This window comes from Merops nubicus, unplaced genomic scaffold (genome assembly GCF_000691845.1).
Source record: "Merops nubicus isolate BGI_N331 unplaced genomic scaffold, ASM69184v1 scaffold18898, whole genome shotgun sequence".
Taxonomy (NCBI): domain Eukaryota; kingdom Metazoa; phylum Chordata; class Aves; order Coraciiformes; family Meropidae; genus Merops; species Merops nubicus.
In genome coordinates, this window is record NW_008625326.1 from 2518 (window position 1) to 27998 (window position 25481).

General features: G+C 40.2%; 1 protein-coding gene across 1 annotated transcript; it reads left to right on the plus strand.

The window, feature by feature from the left end:
• Positions 1–283: 283 nt before the first annotated feature.
• USP13 (ubiquitin specific peptidase 13 (isopeptidase T-3)) lies at positions 284–25088 on the plus strand (the record flags this gene model as incomplete). The annotated part of the gene is made up of 18 exons (XM_008945646.1): positions 284–405; positions 812–954; positions 1156–1340; positions 5371–5465; positions 7110–7297; positions 8454–8525; positions 8790–8883; positions 13398–13523; positions 14777–14930; positions 16684–16858; positions 18303–18391; positions 18754–18876; positions 20135–20161; positions 20850–20993; positions 21946–22112; positions 22624–22786; positions 24423–24507; positions 24939–25088. Coding segments are annotated over 18 exons (2246 nt in total), but the record flags the coding sequence as incomplete, so codon positions are not given.
• Between the last annotated feature and the right edge of the window lie 393 nt (positions 25089–25481).

The window sequence follows — 25481 nt, forward strand, 5'->3', positions numbered from 1 at the left end:
CTGCACCAGTGCACTGCTTGGTGAGAGACCAAATCAACTGTGACTTGGAATGAGATGAGGAAGGAAATTTTGCTCCTCAGAACAGCCTCTTGCAGGATGATCAGATTTCACTGTAGATCAGGATTTCACAAAAATTTCTAGCCAGAAGAAGCTAAGAAACTACAGACAGTGTCAGCTTGCAGGCTGATGCCAGGCAAGCAGTGCTTCATGGCCGTACCCCTGCCATGATTTAGAAACCTGGAGCTCGGGACAATCTCCTAACATTCCTCATCTTGTTTTCCAGATCTGGAAACAAACAGTGACCTCAACAGTGATGACTTTGAATATGAAGATGAAGCAAAACTCGTTATATTTCCTGATCACTACGAGATCTCATTACCCAATATAGAAGAGTTACCAGCATTGGTCAGTGAGTGTGTGCGAGTGGTGATAGGAATTGCCTCCTGCTTTGGTTTTTATCAAGACAGTGCTTTGGTTTCTTACACGTTGTGCTTGGTTTTATGTAAAGATCTTTCTTAAGCAGCTATAATAGAGAGTAATTTTAAAAAGCCTGCTTTGTCTTTGTTTCTTGGGATTCCTTTTACCTACTGTAGTCCTTCCCTTAACTTGTCCCAGGAAAGGTCATGTAGTCCATGTTGTTCTTACTGTCCTACTAAAATGATAACTGCCATCTAGATTACATGCATATTTAAGTATGTGAATAGTCTTACTGATATCCAGTTGTGAATGTGGTTAGCACTGGGCTGAATGCCAAGTTCTGTCCAGTCATTGAATCAAGTTAGGTTTGGATTGACATAGATTTGTCTTGCAGGTGACAATCGCTTGTGATGCATTCCTCAGCGCAAAGTCGCCTTACAGGAAGCAGGACCCTGACTTCTGGGAAGAAGAGCTGCAGGCATCTAAACATGCCAAAGCACTTGTACAGTTAGACAATGGTGTTAGAATTCCCCCCAGGTGAGGGCAGTACGCTTTGTTTGTTTTAGGCTCTTTAATACAGTCCAGAGTGACAAAACTAGAGCCAGCAACTCAGCCAGCAATTCTTTTGCATGACTCCAGGCTGGGTGTGGGTGTTTGGTCTGACCTGCCATAGCTGGCAATCCGGGACTGGTTCCTGCCTTACTTATTTCTGTCTTTTCTTCCTGTTTTCTCTTGCAGTGGTTGGAAATGCTCAAAATGTGACCTGCGGGAGAATCTGTGGCTAAACCTGACAGATGGTTCTGTGCTGTGTGGCAAGTGGTTTTTTGATGGCTGTGGGGGGAACGGGCATGCAATGGAGCACTACAAGGAGACGGGTTATCCCCTGGCAGTGAAGTTGGGAACCATCACTCCTGATGGAGCAGGTCAGCTACCTGGAAGGCTCAGAGATGGGATAGCTTTTATGCATGAGACTGACTAATGGTCTATATCTATTACCAGTGGTTTTGTGCTTCTAGTGCAAATGTTTGAGAGAGTGGTATGGTAAACAAATGCTGTGAATCTTGATTGAGTTTGGAAGGAATGACCCACTCCATGCAGAGAAAGCCCTTACCTTTTTTATCTGCTCTTCTCCTCCTGTTTTATGTTTGGCATAAATATTTTTTTGTTTCTTTGTATAATAGTAGATTTGTAATAGAAGAATGGCATTATTTTGAAACAGCAGAATACAGAGAAACAGTTCTAAATTTGCTAGGGCAAATGATTCAGTCTTATGCATTGTAGAAATAATAACAGGATAGTATTTTTTAAAGTCTGAAAAGTCCATTCTTGGCAACATGTGTTTGGGGTCTTTATCACACCAGAAACTGTGCTATTTTTCTGTATTGTTTTGGTAACATTGTGTTCAGTCCAATGAATGCTCATCTGCATGGGGCTGCTGTGGTGTTCATTTCTAAAACACCTGATGATCTTGAGAGAGGAAAAAAGCTACAGATGTATCCTGGATTGCATATTTTCAGAGTGACAGTCTGCAGTGTTGCTGTGGTTTGTGAGAGCTGGAGTAAAAACATATGAAGCTGAAAATGTCATAAGCAAAGAGATCTTTTGCTGCAGCTGTACAAAGAAGTAAAAAATGGAAGAACACATAGCATGATTATTAGTTTGTTGCTTTTATGACCATATGGATGAAAACCTGATGATTAGACCAGCCTTTTTGGTTTTGTTTGTTTTTAAGCTGCACACGTCAGTTAAGAGTTTTTCATCGTTAAGTCTTATTCAGTGTCAGGGAAAGGAGACTGTAGTCAAATTCAACCAGCTGTACCACAGAAACACTGAGCAAAATTCAGTCTTCTTTCCCACGTGGAATATTGTTTCCTTGTGTAAGCCTGGTCTTGGATAATTTTTGTCCAAATCAGTTATTGAAGGTGTTTAGGATTTGCCCAGCTCTAGGTTTCAACTGCATTTACAAAATAAACAAAGTATCCTTTAGTTTTGTTTTTTTTGTTCAGTTTTTCTGTTTTTTTTTTTGTTCTCCTCTTTAGCAGCAGTACTTGTTTCCTTATGTCAGCTGTCCTGCCTCCCACTGATCAGCTGCTTCCTCTCTTATGTGGCCTTTGGGATAACAAAAGACAGGCTATCCTCCTTCTCTCTGAATGAGAGGCACCAGCTGTTCTCCCTAAACCTTTATTCTTCTGGACGATGTTTACTTGGTTTCCTCATAGAAAAAAATTCCCTCCCCCAGCCTTCCTTGTTTCCTTTTCAGTTATTATTCTTTCTCTGATCTGTATTGCAGTGGTAGTCATAACCTCTTGATAGGGTTGGGTGACAGATGAGCTTCAGGAAAGGGGCTGCATTGCTGGTTGTGACACAAAGTCTGTCTGGCTTCTGCTTCCCTGGACTGGAGGTGAAGAGATGATGGCAGAGGAGTAATAAGCATTAGTCCCTCTGCTGACATAACGTAATCATTTTTCCGCACCAGTAAGAAGGAGAAAGAGATGGTGCCAGTATTCCAACTATACTTAGGCTATATGTACACAGGAGGAGCAGGGGAGAGCTCCTTGTCATTCCTTGAGAAATCTGTGCTCTCTACATTATGAGAGCTTTCTGGGGCATTAGCCCCATGTTGTAGTGTTTTGTTAATGAACAGAGCTGGGATCAGGGCAGAAGTGGAACCAAACTTCTGTCTTCCACTCTTGGACAGGATGCATGAGAGAGTCAAAAAAATTGCTTGCTTCAATAGGTTGAGTACTACTCAGCAGACTGTGCTACCTGCTGCCTCTCTCAGCAGTGCCATTAGACTTCATTCCAAGTCATTGCGAGGTTGTGTTTGAACCTGGTTAGAGGACTGGAGTGGGGGCTTGGCAGCAGGCAGCCCTATCTGACAGGTATTTGAACTAGTTGCTTTGTGGGCACAAATCTCAGCAATTGTCAGGTGCTTCTTTGGGGGGATTCTGTGCAACTTGTTTCTTCAGGGACACTGATGCCATTGCCTATTGTCCTTTAAGTAGGAAGAAGCGATGTCTACACAGCCAGTACGGGTGTAAATCTTGAACTGTGGAAGAAAAGGAACTACAGGGAACATTGTTGTTTGTTTGTTTGTTTGTTTGTTTTTCTCCTTACCATAATACAAATAATAATAAAATCAAAGCTTTCACGTCGAAAGTAGTCACCCAAGATGAGTTGATGTATAACCTCACTCCTTTAGGTGTTTGAATGTTACAGGATCTTTTAGCTGTGCTATGACCTCACCAGAAGGCTATGGGAATGTTGTGGTCTCTTGTGTGTGGATGAACAGTCATGTCTTGCTACCACACAGAGGAATTCCAGCAGATGGGCAGCTACAGCCACATGCATGCCAGAGAGGTCATCAAGGCCAATGTTAATAGAGGGTCTGATGGCAGCTGGCAGCACGACTCAAAAGCACAATTCACTGCTTTGAGAGAGTTGATATTTTTATAGGGCTGGTAAATCTTAAAAGTTGCATTAGGTATTTGAAGTCTTGGCTAACCTTCACTTACCATTTCAGTGTGGGTTTGGTACTAGCAGACTTTGAGGAGACTAGTTTTTTGTAAGTCTTACAGAGGTGATGGGCTGAGTCAGAGCCAGGGTCTGTAGTTGTCAGGAGAGGGCAGGGTGGTGGTATTGTAAAAAAGGTAAAAAAAGTGGTATTTTCGCTGTGAACAGCCTTTAACGGGGTTCCTGCCTTCTCCTCTTGGGTTTTTCATCTTTCTCTTGGCCAAGTTTTCTCTGTCAGCCTAGATGTTGTCAGAGAGGGCAAGGTCACAGAATCATTAAGGTTGGAAAAGATGTCCAAGATCATCAAGTCCAGCCATCAAGGTCACTGTGAGAAACTCTGCTGGGCATGAAGGAAACTTGGCTGAGAGAAGTGCAGGCAGACAGGCAGAGGAATTCTAGATTTTAATAAGAGTAGACACCGAAGTGGGGAAATGGTTGTTCCCTGCAGTGGAAGATGCCAGAAAAGATGGAAGGCCTGTTCAAGTCTTGCTAGTGCATGTCTTAGCACTCATATCCCTTTATGATGCCTTCAGCTTTATTGTTGTTTGCTCAAGTGGGTGAAACCTGCTCTCAACTCAGCTTTGCTACAGGACTTGCTTGGTAAACACTAGAAAGGAAGGTTTTTTTCATTCAACCGTTTTGTCCTTCTGTTGAATTTATTAAACTTGGTTTCATAATAAAAATATTATTGCTAGACATACAACTTCCATACACAGTTAGAACTTTCCCCTGCCAAAATGCTTATGGGCTTTTGCTTCAGGCTGTAAGACCTGTGATAGAGCTGGAACTGAAGTCTAGATCTTGCATACCAAAGGAAGACACCTCAGTCACAAAATCAGTGTTTCTCCCTAACCACAGGATTAGTCTTCCAAGTCCAGTCCAGTGGTGTCTGATCCAAGAAACACCTCTTTATTTCTAATTATTTCTCTGTTCCCCCTGTATGTCTATGTAAAAAGGAGCTACGTGGATTCCTCAAACTGTACTAGAAATTAAGATGTCATTGGCAGTACTCAGCTGACCCCATGTACTCCAAACTTTAATGTGTCTGCCTATATCTAGTAGCTCCACAAAATTCAGAATCTCTTGTTGCTGTGTTCGAAATGTGGACTAGCCATATATATGAAAAGTTTGCATGCCCTGTTCCTTCTTTTCTCTACAAATTTCTTATTTTGGGGGGGTAGGGGAGGAAGATTATGAACACTATAAATATTCCTAGGCTTTAATACTGTGAGGACATATAATTTCTTTTGAGGAGAGAGATTGAGGTGCTTGTGTTGAGAACGTTGAAAGTATTTGAGCTATATGGATGTCACTGCATTTTTCTGCTGGTCATAACTGAACTTGGAGAATATAAGGCATGTTGTGTAGGCAGTGTTAGCAAACAAAGAGAAGGGGTAATATTTGATACTACAGCTCATTGGTTTCTCTTTGCTTTTGTAGATGTCTATTCCTTTGATGAAGAGGAGCCAGTTTTAGATCCACATATAGCAAAACATTTGGCACACTTTGGAATTGATATGCTGCAGATGCAAGTGGTAGGAAATCCCTCTTTTATTTAGTTTGTTGTTTATTTGTTGTTTGTTAGTTGGGGTGGGAGAGAAACAGGAGAAGAATGATACTTGGAGCTTATATTTGTGTTATTCCTTCAGACTTACAATAGTATTTACTTTTGTGAAGTTCAGCCAGCCAGTCAGTTTGTACTTTATTTTCTGAGGTCTGAGATGAGTGAATCATTTCTCTCGAGTCTGAAAGTTGCCTTCTGAAAAAGTTCTGTTGCGGTCTTTAGGCTCTGTGTTTCACTTCACGTGTGTTATGTGCCATTTTCCTTCAAGGTGGAAAACCTCACTCAGTCAAAGAAGAATATTTAGAATACTTAATTACAGTGAGTGAAGGAAAACCTATTGCATGTGTCAACTGATAGAAATCTTAAAAATAAGTTAAGCAGTGGAGAAACAAAAAAGTGGTTGAAAGGTTCTTTATTCAAAGTTACAGATTTCGGTTTAGATCTTGTTAACAATTACACTATAAAATGAACTGTACTTTTTCTCAAGTCTAGAAAATCAGGTGGGCTGTGATGTGGTACACTGCAAAAGGACTGGGGCAAAAAGGGCCCTCTTCCTCAACCATGGGTCTCTATTAGTAGAGAAGCTCTCTTAGTAGTTTGTATCTCAGTGGAAGTTGTTTCCAGTTCTGTTTAAATGATCTAAGAAGTCAGAATGCGATATGGTTATAAAGGCAGGTGGGTTTTTTGTGGTGTGGTTTCTTTCTTTTTTTCTTTTTTTCACTCAAGCATGTAGCCTACTATCACTGCCTGAGAACCTGAACACAAAAACTGTTAAAAGTGAGCAAACCTGGTAGTGCTTTAGGGTATTTTGTTGTCCAGATGGGGAGGAAACTAGTAACAACTCTAAAATGATAGAGAAGAGTTAAACTGCAGTTTCAAAAGCCTTCATAGGACTACTAATATTTTTGGTATACTGATTTCTTTGTCAATATCATGAATAAAGCATTTCTTCTCTACAGTGGTCTTTCTGGAAAACCTGTTATACTCAGTGACCTGGAAAACTTAGTCTCTGCTGTTTCAAAAGTTTTGCATCTGTATAATTGTATGATTTTCAGACCAGTCTGAAAAATTCCTAGTGATATGATGGAGTAGTACTAGCAGTAAATGAGAATGTAGTGACCTGTACCTACAAGCTGAAAGCTGACCTGTGAAGGGGAAAAACTTCAGCATCACAGATTCTGGCTTCTCCCATCTGAAGGAAGGGAAGTGTTGTTGGATCTGCAGTTTTCTTGTGGTTTATTTGCTAGAACCAGCTTCTACAGCAGCAGCTATTCCTGGCTGTTGCAAATGGAATATGAAACCTGAAAAAAGTGCAGTGTTTTGATGCTGAGGCTTGTGGTCATAGCCCTGAGAGAAGTGATGCTCTCAGCTGGGACTGAGGTCACAGCTAGGAACACTCAAAAGACAGTGGTCTGTGTTAAAGAGCTGAGGTATATAGGAAGAACAAGCTGCCAGCCTCCTGACCCTGCTCTTCTCCCCTACATGAAGGATTTACCTCCCTTTGCCCATTGGTTTGCCACTTCTTTTCTAGAGTATAGATCACAAAGTTGGTGATGATGATTGCTGCAGAAGTTGAAAGTAAAATCTATCTATCTATCTATCTTGTTGTTTTCAGGCAGAGAATGGGCTAAGAGATAATGATCTAAAACCAAGAATCTCTGAATGGGAAGTGATTCAGGAATCTGGTGTGAAACTCAAGCCCATGTATGGCCCAGGATACACTGGCATGAAGAACCTGGGCAATAGCTGCTACCTCAATGCTGTCATGCAAGCCATTTTCAGCATCCCAGAGTTCCAGCGAGCGTAAGTAGCTTCAAACTAGTTCTTGTCACTGGCTGCTGCATCCCTCAGTGGCTTGTTTTTCTACAAAAAATGGTATTTTCATCTTTTTCTCACATCCAATGTGATCCCTTTCAGTTTAGTCGCTGCTTATTCTTTCAAATTAAAAGGGCAAAAGCACAACAGAAGAATATGGAATATTCCTGACTGATGAAAACTGAGCACATCAGTCCAAAGACAGGAGCCTTTTTATAAAGGGCAGTCTGTGATCTGCAGTAAAACTCAGAGTGCTCTTTCATCCCACAGCAGTAGCAGTGTCTGTGCTGGAAGTAAGGCTTTTAGATTTTGGAAAGCCTCCCAGGTTTTCATGTAGCCATTGCCTTCTGGAGAAGAGGAGGGAGAAAACTTGTGTTTGTTTACTTCATTAACCATATGGAATACAGTCTGTAGATTCATTAAGTGCCAGCTCTTCTACCTCCATTTAAAAAAAAAATATCAAAATGGACTTTAAGGGAGGTTACTTTCCACAGTGTTATCCTTAGAGTTACCCAGAGCACTTGGTATCAACAAAGTAGTGGAGATCTTTGAAACAGGGACCAAGCAGAAATTAGGTGTTTTTTTTTTTTTTAACATGGCCATATCTACCTAACCTTTTTTTTTCTTGTGCTCAAGGGAAGCAATGGTCGGTGCTTTGCAAACTGGCTAGAGCAATGTCTACCTTGGTGTTTATTGTCAGGAGTTAGCTGTTGTTTTTCTGAAGAAACTCAATAGAAACATTCTTTCTACATTTATTTTTTTGTCCTGATATGAATTTGGAATTTATTTGGCAACATTAGTTAAGATTAGAAAGAGCTGGGCTGAGAACCAATGTCCTATGGTTTTGAGCAACACCATTCTGCAGCTATTTCAAGAGCAAGGAATGGAATTTAAATTTCAGATTAACAATACTACTATATCCTTTATAGCTAGAAATTTCTAGGCAAAACTTAAAATATACATTTCCTAATTTTTTTTACTATTATTTTTCCAAGGGTAGATTAAGTCACTGTTGTGATACAAAATTTGACATGTTAGCACAGAGGAAGCCTGATGATGTATTGCAGCTGAGGATCTGTTAGGACATCCTGAAGTAAATCTAGGTGCAATTTTTGAATGTTTCTGTTTTGTTCTTGCTGTTCAGGTATGTGGGAAACCTTCCACGAATATTTGACTACTCTCCTCTTGATCCAACACAAGATTTTAACACTCAGATGTAAGTGTCACTTCTTCTCAGTGATTTATTTGGTCAAGTTAAATGGAATCTAAATAAGTTAATGGCAGGGCAAAAGAACACCTCTGCATGGGCTTGAAAGTGAGATATCACATGAGGTAGAATGGGAAGATTTGCCTGCTTAGCTGCAGGTAATGATGTTTCATCAGGGGGTCAAGGACAGTAAACATCTGTTTTGCTTGGAATACAAATCTTTTCTGTTTTTCTCACATGTTTGTTTCCATCCCACCACTTTCTTCCCTACAGGGCTAAACTGGGACACGGCCTTCTTTCAGGCCAGTACTCTAAGCCACCCATGAAATCTGAGCTTATTGAGCAGGTGATGAAAGAAGAACACAAGGTATTTGACTGAGTTTGTACAGCCTGGTAACTAGGTAAAAGTGATATCCTGAGAAAAGGGAACAGGTGTTGGGCATTGAAGAACATGTGTGGATCCAGCATGAGATGCTTTGCAAGGTGGAATGTGCAGGGTCCTAGTCAGGAATATATTAGTCAGGGGCTATTTGTGCAAAGCATTAAAGCAGCCATTGGTTCTGCTAATAAAGTGTTCTGCTGCTCCAGTGATGAGTGCAAAAGTTCATAGAACTTGCAACTGATGTTTATCTTTGAGGAACAACAACAAAAAGTTAGCTAGAGAGTCTTGGGTATTTGGAAGCAAACTTCTAAACCCTCTCTAAATTTCAGAAAGAAGTATCAAGAGCTAAAGAGTTGTTTCCTGGAAGTGTCTGACAATTTTCCACCTGATTTCAGGAGAAGCTGTCTAGGTAATGCAAGATTAAGTGGTACTGGAGGCTTTCATGTAGGTGGAAAAGGAGCCATGCAGAGCCATGTCCACTGAGGTTTTATTCAGGTATTTCATGATGCAGAAATCATGTAGAAGCGTGTTTGTGCCAGTTGGATCTGGCTTGGAAACGCAGCAGTATAAGTGGGTTTGCATATAAATTGAAACTCTAGTTGCTGGACAAGCTGGCGAGAACAATGTTTATACCCTGATTTATAGTAGAAAACCCCTTGGAATCAGCTTTCTCAGAACAGCAGTTTCATCATATACTGAGGGGCAAGTGCTGTATAGCTAACATGCTGGACACAAAGGAGAGAGGGATTGGAGGGTGAAATAACCTTTTCTCCCGCCTTTACATAATATAGAATTTTCTGTCATAGTGTTACCAGTGGGAGACAGTCCTGTTTTTATTGTAATTTGCAGTAATTTTTAAGCAAACCAGATACTCAACTCACAATATCTAGCTAGTATCTAGCTTCAACAACTCAATATTATTCTAGTACCAAATGCTGTAATCTTCAGGTTGCCTTTGTGGTGTTCTTTTGCAACATGAAAGTTGCTTGTTTCTCTTCCACTGCAAAATTAATTGAGATGTGTTGGCATTGTAACATCCATAGACCTGTGTCTTCGTCTGTCTGTGCTTTTTCCTCATCCAGCAAGATTTATTAAACATTCACTCCCACAGCCATCAGAAAGCCACTTCATATTTTGTCCAACAGGATTTTAGCAGTAAGGATGATTTTTGTTGAAGGCCTGACTGATCTATTTCTATTAACAAGGCTAATGGGCACTGCCTGATTGACTGGTTTATCTTTTTACCTATTCTTGCTTGATTTTGTGAGGAAGAAAAGCTGCTAGTAGTTTAGTGGTGAGATGGAAAAGTTTCTTCTCATTTTGTAAGTTGGTTTAAGTTTCCATCAACCCTTGCAGAGTGAGAAGACCAGTTCAGATTTTGCCTTTATGCTAAAATGCTGGTGCCTTTATAACTGCCTTTATTTTCCCTGGAGTTGTCCAATTAACAGTTGTCTTAAGCAATGTATTATTTATAGGGGCAATGTTACCTACCCAAGCGAATCTGTTATTTTAAATTTGTTTTCCTATTCAAACCATCTATCTCAAAACATCTTGCCTAGAATGATGCTGAGAAAATTGGAACTAAAGTATAATTCTGTCCCTGCCAGCCTCTGTTATTGTGCCCTTAAGCAGCATATGGAGTCAAAGTACAGGCTCCACAGATGGGAAATTTAGAAATGAAAGGTCAACTAATAACCAGTACTGGAAGTACTACCTGCAGAAAGAGCTGTCTTTATGGAGAAGGAATCTCTGGTACCAGGTTGTAGTTTTACACACAGTAGAAGTCACACCTGCTTCTGTCACAGAAGCATGGTGATAATTTCTATGGAAATGGACTCCTCTCCCTTCATCTGCCAGTTACTAATACAGGACTTTCTCCTTCTGAAATCAGAATGCCAAGGATATTTTGGGGAAAGATAGTCTGGTACAGAGTGGTTTGCATCATCTCAAAGTCCTGTGTCTCCTGATCTTTGTACAGTAGCTATTCATTCATTTGGTACAATAAATGAATCCTGCTTGTTTCCTTTAAAGTTTAAAATTTATCAGTGCATCACTGTGGCTAAGGAATAGTGGAATAGATTTCAACAGACTCCTCACATTAAATTATGTATACTGAGTGGCCTCCTTTCTTAAACACATATGGGATACGAATGAAGAATTAGGTGCTGGAAGTTCAGGGACTTGAACCCTTTGGATAATGCTACTCCTCCATGTGTAGCCCAGCAGCCACTACTTGCAATGAGATAGTGAGAACTGTTTAATGGCAGATGTAGCCATCTACTGGCATTTAACAATGCTTGTGTTGTTCAGAAGTTCAGTTTAATGAAGGTGTAGTTAGATGCATCAGATGACTGACTCCCTCATCAAGCAATTGATAGCTTGTATTAGGATTTGAAACAGCTTTTACTACTTTAGTTCTTTGTTGTATGGAAGGTTTATTGAGAAAAAAAAATCAGTTATGGATATCTTCTCCATTCTCTCACTCTGGACATAAAAATCTGTTTTGTAAGTTTGGGGGTGATTTTTTGGTTTAGTGTCTCCCTCTGCTCCCCCCAGTAATACTGATATACATTCAGGTAATATTTTGTCATCCAGGGTGTTGTGTTGACATTTCTAATAAGTATAATTGCATAGGATTTAAGGCCTTCAGTGTTTTCAAGTGCTTCTGCTTTGTATCTGTAAAATCAATTATTAATTTTATTTATATTATTTTACTTTTTTTTTCCCCCTCCTACATGCAGAGAAGCTTTAAGTTTTCTGGGTCGCTGGATTTCATCCAAAGTTTTTGGGAGCTGCTGCCTGTGAAAGCATTCACATGAGATCTGCAGTGGTCCAGCACAGACTATATTTAGCTAAACTCTTTTGCGACTGTTGATGGGGAAAGTATGCTAGGTATTCTATAAATATTCATGGTACTGTGGAGCTAAAATGTTCCACCACAGGACTTTAGTCTGGAAATGGCAGCAGTTTTCTTCAAGCCACTTGAACGTTAAAAATGGCCTGGAAGTATAAAGGGTCATCAGCTATGACTTGATTCTCTGTTTAGAGCTTTGCCATTTTTTCTGTTACTTTTCTTGTCCTTGAGGTGGAAGGGGTCTAGAGAGCATGATATGATCCTCTCCTATAGACTGTCACACATTGCATATTTCTCTTCTTCCTGCTCAAATGGCTAAGTAAAAAGTGTATAGGTGGGAACAAAGCTTGATTCCAAACTCAACACATTATACATCAGGGCAAATGTGTCACCCTACTATATTCTTGCTTCTGACATAGAAAGAAGCCTGGTATCTAGTAATTTGGGCTGGTTTATGTGTTTCCACAGTCCTAGCTTTGATGAAAGGCAGCTGAGGACACTGAAATAATATATAACTCAAGATTCAGGAATTGCTGGAGCATCTCTTTGTTGAGACTCTGTCAGGATCGTTTAAAGAACATCTTAGCCTAATGTGGTTGCTGGTGTACTGCCAGAAATTGAAAAAGCATCAAAATGGAGAACCTGCTTCTGATTTCAGTGGGTCTAGGAATACCTTATCCTGGTTGAAACAAGAAGAAAATATTGCTCTTCTAGTGTGTTCTGTTTGCCTTCCATTTCATGCTGCTTTTTCTATTTTTATGTTGGTATGATAGTGAAACTGTAGCAAAGAATGAGGTTGGCGGAGTTTTTAACAGCCTCTGACATTTCCTAAAGGCTACCGTTCTGCTTGAATTGTCTTGAAAATTATTTGGTCCATGGAGGATGAGGGCAAATCTGAGTAAAGAGGTCTGACCCTTTCAAAATTGTTATTTAAAAGGCATAATAGCTAGTGTTGTTTTGAGAATGCACTTTGGGGTGGTTCAGAAGGCTTCTTAAACTGATATAGCAAGTGAGAAAGTCAAAATTAGGACTTTCTTGCAAGCTAGAGATTTTCTAATTTAGTAGGACAGTTTCCTACTGATGGAAGCGACGTTATGGTCCCTCAACATGACCAACACCTGCAAATTGTAAATTCATGTCTGGTCTTAACCACCCAGCTGGGAGTGTGTGCCGCACACATCAGTTCTTCTCTGCTCAGTTCTGTAGAGATCTCTGGAGAGGTTTTATCCTGAGTAAAGCTGCTAGCTGATATACCAAAGTGTTTTGTTGCCCACACACTTTTAAGTGGAACAGGGTTCTGAGAGGAATGTCAAGTATTAGAAAACAGTGTAGACTTTTAGCCTTTGTGAAAACTGTGAACCTTTAGCAGACCTTCAGTAATCTCTTGAAACTTGCAAATGCCATAGAAATATCAGGCAGAGTGAACACTGTAGGAATTATGTCATAAAGCATATCCTAAAACCCCCAAATCGTGTTTCAGGACCCTTCCATTTTTTATGAAAATGGAAAACCACATGGAACTGAAACTATCTTTTCTTCAGTGGCAGAAATGGGTCATAGATAGATCTAGTGGAGTGACTTTGGGGTATTTGGTCCAGGAATTAATAAAAATCCTTCTTTAAAAGTTTCTTTTTCTTTTGTTTAGCGTCAACACAATGGAATATCTCCCCAAATGTTTAAGGCTTTTATAAGTAAAGGCCATCCGGAATTCTCCTCCAACAGACAACAAGACGCTCAGGAATTTTTCTTACATCTTATAAATCTAGTAGAGGTGAGAAAATCTGAATTACTGCTGCTTTTACCTGGTTATACTAGACAATGAGGGCAGAGCTGTTACATGAGTGGGTTATTTTTTAATTATACTCATTTTAGACTTGGATATGTAGCAAATTACACTAATTAAAACATATTTTGATTTAGAAACATTTCTTTCTTTAATTGTCTCTTCTCTTTACTTTAAGCTCTTGCATGACCACCCACAGGGCCAGTGCTGCTGCAGGCCATAAGAAATCTAAACATATGTGACTGTCCTTCTAAGTTGCTGCTTGCTTTATGTTACTTGCTATCCATTTGTTTACCATATAGAAGTATATCTTGGAATATTAATGAATTAGGTATTATGATTATTATTTCAAATTTCTATCATCGTTGGTAGCAAACTAATTACCATGTCCAGTTCTTTTACAAAACCCAGCTGTACCTCATTGTACCATGGTGGGAGGAAGGACTTCTCTGCTGAAAGAATAGCTGGTATTTGTCACTTGAACATTTCTGTACAAAACGCTAGCTCCAATGAGCTCCAGCTCGATAGTGCGTGTATAGTAACCAGTAGTGGGAATTTTAATGCTGTCTTTCTGAAAAGGAAGTTTACAGTTACATGCAGGTTTGATTTCAAGCATTTTTCTTGTCCATCCTTCCCTCTTTTTCCCATTTCCCCTAAGAACTGAGGGTGTTTATTCGTGTATGACAGTCTAGATGAAGTTATTCACATTTGCATGCATGATGTTCCACGTCCCAAAATGCACGTACTGATTATAGGGTGGTTAGAAGACATTTTCCCGTTCTTTTTACTGATAACAGGCATTAACATGAACAATAAAGAGGAGGTATATTATTTGCATGACATTCCCATCTGGATAATGAACTATAAGTTGCTTGTTCTGTTTCAGTTCAGATTCGGAGTCGTAGGAGCAATTCTGTTTGCTGAAAAGATGCTCCATGTTATTTATGTGAGCTTTTTGTCTGTATTGTAACCTGCAGTTTTCCTACCTTCTTCTGTTCACCTTGACTCAGTCAGATTCACTAGGTACATACCCTACAAATTACTATGTGTAGAAAGACACTGCTGTCTATGCAGACGTTGTGGACTTGAGTACAAGGGTTCTACAAGCAATAAAAGGCAAGCTGAGCTGCCATATCTGGGTGCAAGATTGGTGTCTTTGTGCTTGCCATCAAACATCCAGCAGCCTTTGGGTTCTCTGGTCATTTTAACGGTCAACACTTAAATGATTTGATTTCTTTCAGAGGAACCCTGTAGGTTCAGAAAACCCAAGTGATGTTTTCCGGTTCCTGGTGGAAGAACGCACCCAATGCTGCCAGTCCCGAAAGGTCCGCTACACAGAAAGGGTGGATTACATCATGCAGCTACCCATTGCCATGGAGGCAGCAACAAACAAAGGTAAAGAAAGAAACTGATCTATTGACTGACCTGGTGACTCTCTCAACCATGAGGGAAGGAAGTTCTAACCCCCATGTGGTCTCTTAGTATGGATAGGACGGTTCAAGCCCATGTGGCAAATCAAACCACTGAACTGACCAGAAGAAAGTTATTTGGTTTGGTTTTCTTTAAAGGAGATTTTGAACACACATCAGTTTGTGGCTTTACTGTCCCTGCTTATATTTTAGGGAAGAAGGATTCTACCTGGATGCTCTTGGCAAGTTTTCAGACATACTTCTTCTTCGACTGCAGGGCCACTCTTCAGCAATATATCAGCAAGAATGGTAGAAATTTGTACAGTGACGATGTCAGAGATTTGTGATTTTAAAACCTTAACCTGGATTTGGCCCAGGGATGTGCCACACAGCTTGTAGTACAATTTACTTACCCTTGGGGTTTTTTTGTGGGGGTGTCCAGAGATCCCTGTTATGACTAGATGTCCTATGTCCTGGACAGTGAACCAGTATATAAAAACTTTGTAATTCTAAAAATGAAACTGAACATACTAGCTAATGAATATCTTGTAAAAACACACACTCATAGAAGAAATAATAAAAGAAAAAAAAAAAAAAAAACAAAACCAAAAAGCCAAATAGGCTTAGTGTTCACTAGCAGCAGATTATAAGATCTAATGTGATAATAGGGAGCAGAAATATAAGATGGTTCATCATCTATAAAGCCAAAATACACAATTTGGGTATCCTGGGCTTTAGGAGAGAAGGGAAGAAGTGGTGGGCACTCATTTAGTGTACAGGAATGTTTTTTTTTCCATGCCTGTGAGCTGCCTGAGAAAGCATACTTGTTTGTAAAGGAGAAAATGGCCAAGGCGGCTAGAAGACGTGGAAGCAGGACGGAGGTACTGACAAATCTTGGTTGCCCCTGCAGTCAGTGCCAGAGAGTCTTGCAGAGTAACGTAATAAATGTACGCTTGAGGTAGAAGTGGAGAGGACATCACAGGAACACTAGAAGGGGGCTGTGCCTTTGATTTCCTACATTATCTCAAAATTTAAAGTGTTTTAAAGCCAGAAAGAGCTATTTTGATTATTTGACATAACCTTTGAAATAGCACAAGACAGAATTCCACCTGCTGCTTTTCTCCTAACCCATGACTCCTTGAACAGGACAGCATATTTTAAAAAGACCACTTCAACTTGACAGTTTAAGTTCAACTTCTCATTCTTTGTTCGACAGTTTCAGTGATTATCCTGTTGCTTATAAAAGAGCAAGTTATTTCCAGGTGACAGCTCAGGAGGTATGTTAATTTATGAATTTCCCATATGGTACTGCTCAGCTTGCAGATATCAGGACCCTTTCTAGATCACACATGATTCTGTCCTGTCTACAAATTCAGATGACACAGATAGACAGCAATAATTTTCCAAGTCAGATTGAGCTGATGAGTGGGTAGTTGGTGTTGCTATTAACACAGGACTCTGGCTGTCACGGCAAGGTTTTAATTGTGTGTTGGCCAGTATTTCTAGTTCTATTTTCACCATGAACAGGAGCCTTCAAAAAAAGAGATGTGGTTGTAAGTGTAGCTCCTGAGGCCAGCACAGACAAAAAAAAATTTGATATCTAGTTAAAAACATGTAAAAGATTTATGAATAATTAGGCTTTTGCATTTCTAAAACTTTCAGAAATAGGACCAATGAGGGGCATCACAACCATGACAATATTCATTCAGCTTTTAGTGTCACATATATTTATTTTTCAGATGAATTGATTGCCTATGAATTGAAGAGGAGAGAAGCAGAAGCTGCAAGGAGGCCTCCACCAGAGCTTGTCCGTGCCAAGATCCCATTTAGTGCATGCCTGCAGGCCTTTGCCGAGCCAACCAACGTAGAGGACTTCTGGAGCAGTGCCCTTCAAGCAAAATCCGCAGGAGTTAAGTAAGTGTGTGTCTGTCTGCCTCTTAAAAACCTACATGGTAGTGCTCTGTCCTCGTCTTGCTACCTGGACATGATGCAGAGAGAAGCAAACAAAGGCATAGTGAGCTTTGGCGTTTTATGAGGGTTTGGGCTGAGCAAAACTAAATGTAAGGTGCAGATTGAGCCTGATGAAAGCTGTAATGACCAGCTGAGCAAGAAAGAAATGGTTCTCAACTATCAAACTTCAAGAGGTAGTTGAAAATTTGGCTCTGCAACTGGTGTGCTGTGGCTTGGTACCTTCTATTTTTAGATCACTTAACGTATCAGTAACTCATTGCTGTCTTGGCAAACAAATTCACTGACATTGTGTTGAAAATTGGAGAGTCATGCACATGCTGAATAAAAACGCAGCAGAAATCTAAAGGGGTTTTGTACTAACTGTGAATATGTCGGAAGATCATTCTAGTCTTTAAATAGACCCAGGGTTAATTTGTAATTTAGCTGTACTTTGTCCCCTAGATGAAGTATATTTTGCTATTTAAAATTCAAAAGGTCCATGCCACAAATTATAGAGTTACTAAAATTGTAAGGTGGTGCTAACAGGAATGTAGAAAGTAGTAATTTATAGCATGGGGTGAAGGCCTTATATTTAGGATGCATTTACTGTATTTTACCCAGAATTAGGTGAATTAGAAGAAAGGATGAGATATGTGAATGGAAGATAAAAGGTAAGGATGCCAGAGATGAAATGTGGAAAAAATGAGAGCACAGAGAAGGAGAATGATGGTACATACAATGTTATATGGTGCTCAAGAGTCAACGTTTCCTTTGCACTAAGTGGGCAAACATCAGGGAACCCCTTATATCAGGAATTGTCTTCCATTTTGATAAATACTATAGTAGCTCAATAAGAGCATCACGTAGGTTTTTTTTTTTATCTAGCACTTTCATGTGAAAAACTACAAATGACAGCTTTTTTTAATCTTTGTTTGATGAAATGCTTTGTAAGCAGACTGATACCTCATGGACAATGCTACTGTTACTAGAAAGGGAGTGAATAAAACACAGATTTAATTGTTACTCCGGTCTATCCAAGATGTGTTTTAAGCCCACGCCCTGAAGTTCTAGCCAGTATGTAATTCAAAATTGCTTTCCTGATATTCCACTTCAGAACAGCTTGAGTAGGCAAGTTTCATATTACTTGTAGTTGTTTTCTATAATCTTCCTACAAGCTGAATCATCTGCAAGGGTTTGCGCTGAAGTCGAGGACGTGAATGTATAGAAAGCTACTACCATACTTCTCCACTGTACTTGAAAACTCTTCTGTGAAATTTGTTTATAAAATCCATCACTATTGATCTCACTCAGTGTTCAAGTTACCTCAGTGTGCATGAGGTGCTGAAATCTGTGCTGCTTGTGATTTTGCTGCCTTGTTTCACTGAACTGCATTTCTTGTGCTTCCCAGGACTTCTCGGTTTGCTTCGTTTCCTGAGTACTTAGTGGTGCAAATCAAGAAATTCACCTTTGGCCTTGATTGGGTACCCAAAAAGCTTGGTATGTGTCTTTTACCTTTTTCTCGTTCGAGCCAAGATAATCCATAAGGTGTACACACTTTGGTCTATAATAAGGACTTGACTTGATTCTCAAGTTTATACTGTGAAGACCCTAATTGAGTCATCTTTCCTTTTATGATAAATTAAACCAGTTCATCAGATTTTTGGTGTTAAAATACAGCTTCATGTAGTTTGACCTCCTAGTTAAATTGTTCTGAATTTCTCAAAGAACTGTTTTCAGGAGGAGAATCCTGGCTGTGTTTGTGCCTTGAGTACCACCAGAGTTCCCTCTCTGAAAGGAGGTTGTACCATGAGGTTATTTGTCTGGATTTATGAGCTTAGCCTGTTTCTCTGCTTCTGTAGATGTTTCTGTAGACATGCCAGACTTCCTAGATATCAGCCACCTTCGGGCCAGGGGTCTCCAGCCAGGAGAAGAGGAACTTCCAGACATTGCTCCTCCCATTGTCATTCCTGATGACCCGAAAGGTATGTATTGACTTCTCTCCTGATTCTACCCTGTATTTCCCTTTCCCTCTATAACACCCTGATTCTCTTTAATCTTCACCTTTTGGAGCTATGAAGAAAAAAGCAGCTCTGTGCTTCTGTAACTGAAGACTGTTACAACACCCCACAGCACTTTTTTCCTCCCTGCTAGAGAACCCTAGTTCTTCCAGCTTTTCTGCTTTGTTTTCAGGATTTATGATTGCTGTTTCTCTGAACTCTCCAAATAAGTAGTATTTTTATAAAACTGCTGTGCCCAAAGATAAACATCAATTTTTGTGAAATAGATAATTTCACTTGTGCTACTGGCCATAGTGTGGTACTTACCCTGCTGTGTGGTGGTTTCCTCTTTTGCAGTAGTGTAGTGCTGCTCAGTGGAGCTGCTTGTGCTGCCTTATGATTTCTCCATCTTTACCAGCAGAACTATTCCATGTGCATGGATGATTATCCTTACTTTAGGATGAAGTTGTGCTCAACCTTATTTAATGTTGTTTGTTATCTAGGACAAACAACTAATGTTGTTTGTTATCAGTGGAGAGACAAGTGTGTGGAGAACTTTACGTTTATGAAAATCAGCTACATGCAGACAGTGTTTTCTGTCCATTTGTTGACCTTCAGTGCATGTACATGACTCCTTTTCAGTAAAATCACTCTGCATTCCCAGGGCCTGGTGCAAAAGATTTGATCTTGGACCCCTACACTGAGTCTCATGGCAGGTGTCAAAAGTGGGGTGGAGCATTAATCCACAATCCATTTCTTACAGTTGCGTAAGAGGTGCTACTAAATTGCTGTATCTTTTGGGCACTTTTGTACTAGACTTCATGTGGAACCTACAGATAAGAGTTAAGTGATTATCACTGGGTTTTAGACAAAGGCCTGTTCTTTTTTTATCCTCTTGCTCAATGGACTGACCTAGTTTTAGTGTAAGTGTGTGGGTGATGGTACCTTATTTAGAACAAAACAGATTCTTGCTTAAGCTGGTTTAGGTCAGCCATCAGCTGTGTTTCCTGCTGGTTTATAGTAGCAGTGACACTGTACTCCATGTTGGGTTAGAGAAATTACTGGGCAGAAACACCCCTGGTCTAATTAATGGTAAAAACATCAGGGACGTAAGGTTGAACATGCCCTGCCTGTATGAGGTCAAATGTTACTATGACTGGAAAAAATATGAATTGTTTTTCCCATATGAATCTACTTAACTTTCATTTAAGTCCTTCTCCCTATTTCTTTTCTTAATTTTCAGATCGGATGATGAACCATTTTGTGGAGTGTACGTATCTCATTTTTCTGAGACTGGTATTTCAGCTGCTTAGAAAATGGTCGAGCTTTTACTCAGATAATGGCTTCTCTGTACTCATACAGATGCATGAAATATTTCTCTGCATGCTTCTAAATAACAGCTGATTTTTTTTTTTCCCCCCACTTTTTCAGCATGAGTGTGTAGTAGTGTCAGTATAGCCAGAATATGAGCTGCTCCTTTAACTGGGGCTCATTAGCAGGATCTTGCAGTTCTGGGGGTCACAGCTGCTTGATCCTGGCTCCCTCTGGACTCTGATCATCTCAGCTGAAGCTTTCAGGTCCTGTCATTCAGAGATGAAGATCAGCTGGGGACTGCTAGATCCAGCATCTGTAGTTTCATCTGTAAGATCCTGCCATTAAGAGAGGTCATTGCTTTTGCCTGCCATCTCTAGCTAAGCGCAGCACCAAACTTCTCCACCCCTTGAAATCCAGTGGTGAGGTTTTTTGATAAAGCCCTGCAGGAATTCATGAAGCTTTAAGGATCTGTGTAGGTTACTGAGACAAAAGATTACCAGTAACAAATACTATAATGCTCTGTACAAGGCTGTTTCTAATGGGTGTGGGTTTATTGTGGTATACGTGGAATCATAATAACCACAAGGAATTCTATACAATGGATGAAATCAGACTTCCATATTTTAGAAGGTCCTTTCTTGTAGCTCTAGATATTGATGAGTCTTCAGTTATGCAGCTGGCAGAGATGGGTTTTCCTTTGGAAGCGTGTCGGAAAGCTGTGTACTACACAGGCAACCTGGGTGCTGAAGTCGCTTTCAACTGGATCATTGCACACATGGAAGAACCAGGTCAGTGATTGGAAGGTGTAAGTTAAGCTCAACTCCTGATTGTTTACTTTGGTGCCAGTAGCAATTTTATAATGTGTGACAGAGAAACAAAAGGCTGCATCCCCACCCCAGGAAACCTGGAGGTGTGAGTGACCTTTCCTCAGCTGCTTTTGGGATATGCAGATCTTGACCATTATGTGGCATCCTCTGACTAGAAGAAAACAACAAACCTAAGTTACGCCAGAAGTACACTCTCTTGTCCTCACTGATGGTGTAGACCAGCTCTCTGTTTTCCACCCTTTGGCTAGGTCTGTGCTGCTAAGGGGAAAGCAGGGACTTGTGATCAAGTGTAAGTACAAAGGATGTTGTGTGCTGGGATGCTTTCCTTCCATATCAGCCTTCTGTAGCTCAGGCTAGAGCATTCATGCTGTATTTGGAACTTTGGCTGTCTACTGATGGACAGGGCTGCTAGATGTTCTCCACTTCCTATGTTTCATCCATGCAAAGTTTAGACTCATGGTTCAGCACTGAGTATATCTGAGCCCTTCCTTGTCAGGAAACTCCAGATTTGGTTGAGTTCACATTTCATTTCAGGCTTTTTGTGTTGCTTGTGTAGATAGGGAATGAGTTTCAATTGGGCTTAACGGACATATTTGAGCTATGGAATGAGTTCATTTTACAGCTATACGTGTTATCATCTGGGTTGTCTACTATTCTGGTGTCATCATTATTTCCATAACAATCTTTGCTACTCAATATGAGTTTGTTCACCTAGATATTTGGTAATGTGCACGTTCATTTTGTTGTTTTTTAGGCTTTCTGTGCATTTGAGTCCCAATTGGACCAGTAAAATGAGTTACATTGATGTCAAGACTGATTTTGAAGTCCTTTTTGTTTTTTTGTTTGTGTGTGCTCTTGACTTTCCGGTCTAGGGGGTCAAAAGAATGAGCTGATGAATGTTTGTTTGTTCCAGACTTTGCTGAGCCATTGGTCATACCTACATTTGGAGAAGGTGCTTCCAGTGCTGCAGCTGCGTTTGGAGCTGTTGGGCTAGATAACCAGCCTCCCGAAGAGATGGTGGCAATTATCATCTCCATGGGCTTCCAGAGGAATCTGGCAGTTCAAGCACTGAAGTCAACAGTGAGTTCCATGAGTTACTGGTCACACTTCCATACTATTTCACTTCATATTATGTCCTTTGTACATGTACATGCTCTGGTGCCTTTGAAACATGCGTATAAAAATCCAGCTAGTGGGTGATGCACATAGAACTATTCTGACAAAGTGTGGGATGCCTGACTTGTCTGGGTGAGGGTGGGGAGGGTGATTTTTGTCTTGTGTGAACGTTGAAGTATGGAGGAAAGTGAGGAAAACTTAGCCTCTTGTTACGTCTGCTGAGAAGCAACCTGAATACCTAAAGATTATGCATCCTCAAGATGAGAACCCGGGGGCTACTGGAATTAGTTGTGGGAAGATTTCTGTCAGGCTTCTGCAGAGTGTTTATTGAATACTATTTTCCATGGAGGTAGAATATGTATCTTAAAAGTTTTAAGTGCTGTCGAACACAATCCTTACTCTTCGAAGACTGATGAGTGGAAACATGATGCTAGAGAATGTGTTAAATGCTGCTCTTTGCTTGTTTGACTCCCAGAACAATAATTTGGAGCGTGCACTGGATTGGATCTTCAGCCACCCTGAACTTGAGAAAGAAAGTGAGCCTGGTTTGGACATGATGAACATGGAGAACAGTGCTAATGCCAATATTCTTGCAGAGACAGGGCCACAAGGACCCAGGATTAAAGATGGGTCTGGAAGTAAGTTCTCCCTCAGCTTAGAACTGGTTATCATGTTGTTTCATCACACTTACACCATTCATAGAGCTCCTCTCTGTTTTGAAAGTAGTTATTGTGTTTTTTTGGGCAAGATCCAAGCAATTTACTGGTGGCCCAGCTCTGTGGGGCTTCTAAGTTCTGTGGGCTGTGTTTGCTCAGAAAACTTTCCCTGAACTCACTGAATAGCCCAAGTCCAGCTTGTTGCCACAACGTGTAAGTCTCTCCTGGCCTAGCTCTACTTTTTGTTTTATTGCTGCAAGATAAAAAGACAAAATGCTAGAATGTTTAAAACTTCAGAGGCTAAGCATCCTAAAGATAATGCTGCTATTACAGACCACCCGATTTTTTGTCCTCCTGTGGTCCCATAGGAGAGCAGATAATCCTTTAAACCAAGTTCTTTATTCTCAATTTGGCAGGTATAATTGGTACCGTGCATGTACTGCTTTGCTCTTGTCTTTTGGGTATTTTTTTCTTTTTTCTTTTGAGAGCCTCAGTCATACTACTGCTAAACAAACCACAAGATGGGGCTAATGTGCAGCAGTCAAAGTTGTGAAGTGGGCAAAGAACCTTTTGTAAGTGTAAAAGCATTGGAGTACCAAAGCTTAGCTGGGGTTCTAACATAAGGGTATCACACAACGCTTTTTGAAGGGTCTGTAGTGACCAGTTCTAACAAATTACTGTACGTTGTGGATTTGTACCTCTGGTCTTGACTGTAATGATCTTATAAAAAAAAATGGACAGTCAATTTGATTTTTATTTCTATGGTTGCTGGTATTATGTAAGAACATTCATTTCTTTGTTTCTAACATTATATAGACCAATCTTAAGTCTCTTGGAGACATGGGAAACACTGATTATCATTAGATTTTTAAAAAAAAAAAAAAAAAAGATGTGGAATAATAATTTTTTTGTGGTACTTAGCCTTTATAGACTGAGACCATTTACTGAGTGCCTGAAATCCTGGTAACCAACATGATACTGTAAAATGGCTCCAGAAAGCCCTCTCCACCAAAATCCAGGCCCCTGTCCTTATGCAATATCCTGAAAGAAGGTACCCTTTTACTTTTGGTGGTCATGTGGGTGAATGGCATGAAGGGGTGGGGAGCAAGAATCAGTTCTGAGTTCTCCAGAGACATTAAGCACAAAAATTGTCCTTGTATTAAAGGAAGAGGTGTCTTTCCTGTCCTCTCTTCTATGGGCTGCTGAAATACAAACTTGTTTGGTTTGTTTGATTTATAGGGAATCTATGATCACACTTACAACACAGGTAATTTGTGTGCAGAATGAACTTCAGACCTGGCACTTTCTGTGGTGCTCTCTGGGAACTGGGACTGACTCCACTGCTTCCCCTTTCCTAGCAGGGGCTGTGGTCACAGCCCTGCTGTACGTGCACAGATCTGTGTGGGTTTGATTTGGATTGGTTTGATGTTTGACAGTGAATCTGACTGCTAGTTAAAGCAAGAATATGCTGCAGTCTTAACAGAAACTGTGTTTGGGGATGCAGAGTCTAAGTTAGGAGTGCTTAGCTGCTTCTCCTGTATTAGAAAGGTTTCCCTTGGAGCCATGTAGCAATGTTAGCAATAAAAGACTTATGGTCTCATTTTTATTTCTTAAACAGGATATGAGCTGTTTGGGTTCATCAGCCACATGGGAACATCCACAATGAGTGGCCACTACGTTTGTCATCTCAGAAAAGAAGGAAGGTGAGTGGAATGGGGAGAGAGACAGAAGAATGAGACAATGTTTTCTTGGAAGCATCTGTGTCTTTTGGGACATCAGTTCTGTATCTGCCTTTATCTGGGCTTCCCCCTCAATAGAAACCCATCAAACTATGGTCTGACAGTAGTACTGCAGTGCTAATCTTGGCTGTGATTTTGCTGTGCTCCTAACGTTGGGAATCCCCAATTTTCCTTCATTTGAATTGTAACTACACATTCCTCTGCATGTCCCTCTTCCTTTTCAGTTCCTAACTATGCAAGTAAACCTGCTTCAGCCATTTCTCTCATTTCTTGTTCTTGTTGCAATGCCTAATTTTAGATTTTAAGCTCTTTGAAGTTTGGATCTGAGAAGTCCCTAAAACTTGTGATGATTTTTTTATACACATGGAATGTAATTGATCTTATTTTTATTTCAGATGGGTGATCTACAATGACCTCAGAGTCTGTGCCTCAGAACGACCTCCCAAAGACCTGGGCTACATTTATTTTTACCACAGGATACCAAGTTAGGCCTCAAATCTATTACCTGGCCTTAAGAAACCATAAGCCTTTTTAACCTGCCCAAAAAAAGTGTACAATAAAAAAGAAAATCTAAAACCAACAAAAGACCCCAACCCTTGGACTGCCAAAAAGCAAAGGAAAATATGGGATATTTATAGTTTATTTAAAACCAGTCATTTTATGCCACTTTAAGTGTTTGAGGGAAAATTTCTATTAGGTGATGTACAGCACATTGTTTTAAATTTATACACCTTACAGGATGCCTTTAAACCATGCAGATTACTGGTGAAGTTTGCAGCTAGTATATGGAGAAAACAGAAGTTTGTGTTGAACACAAATAGCCCAGTTCAGCCCAGCTCCTGCCTGTTCTGTCCATGCGTCTGTTGAAGACCACAAAGAAATATTTGAGTCTTTGGTAACTGGGAACTCATGTTTTAAAACAGAGTCCAGACCACTTG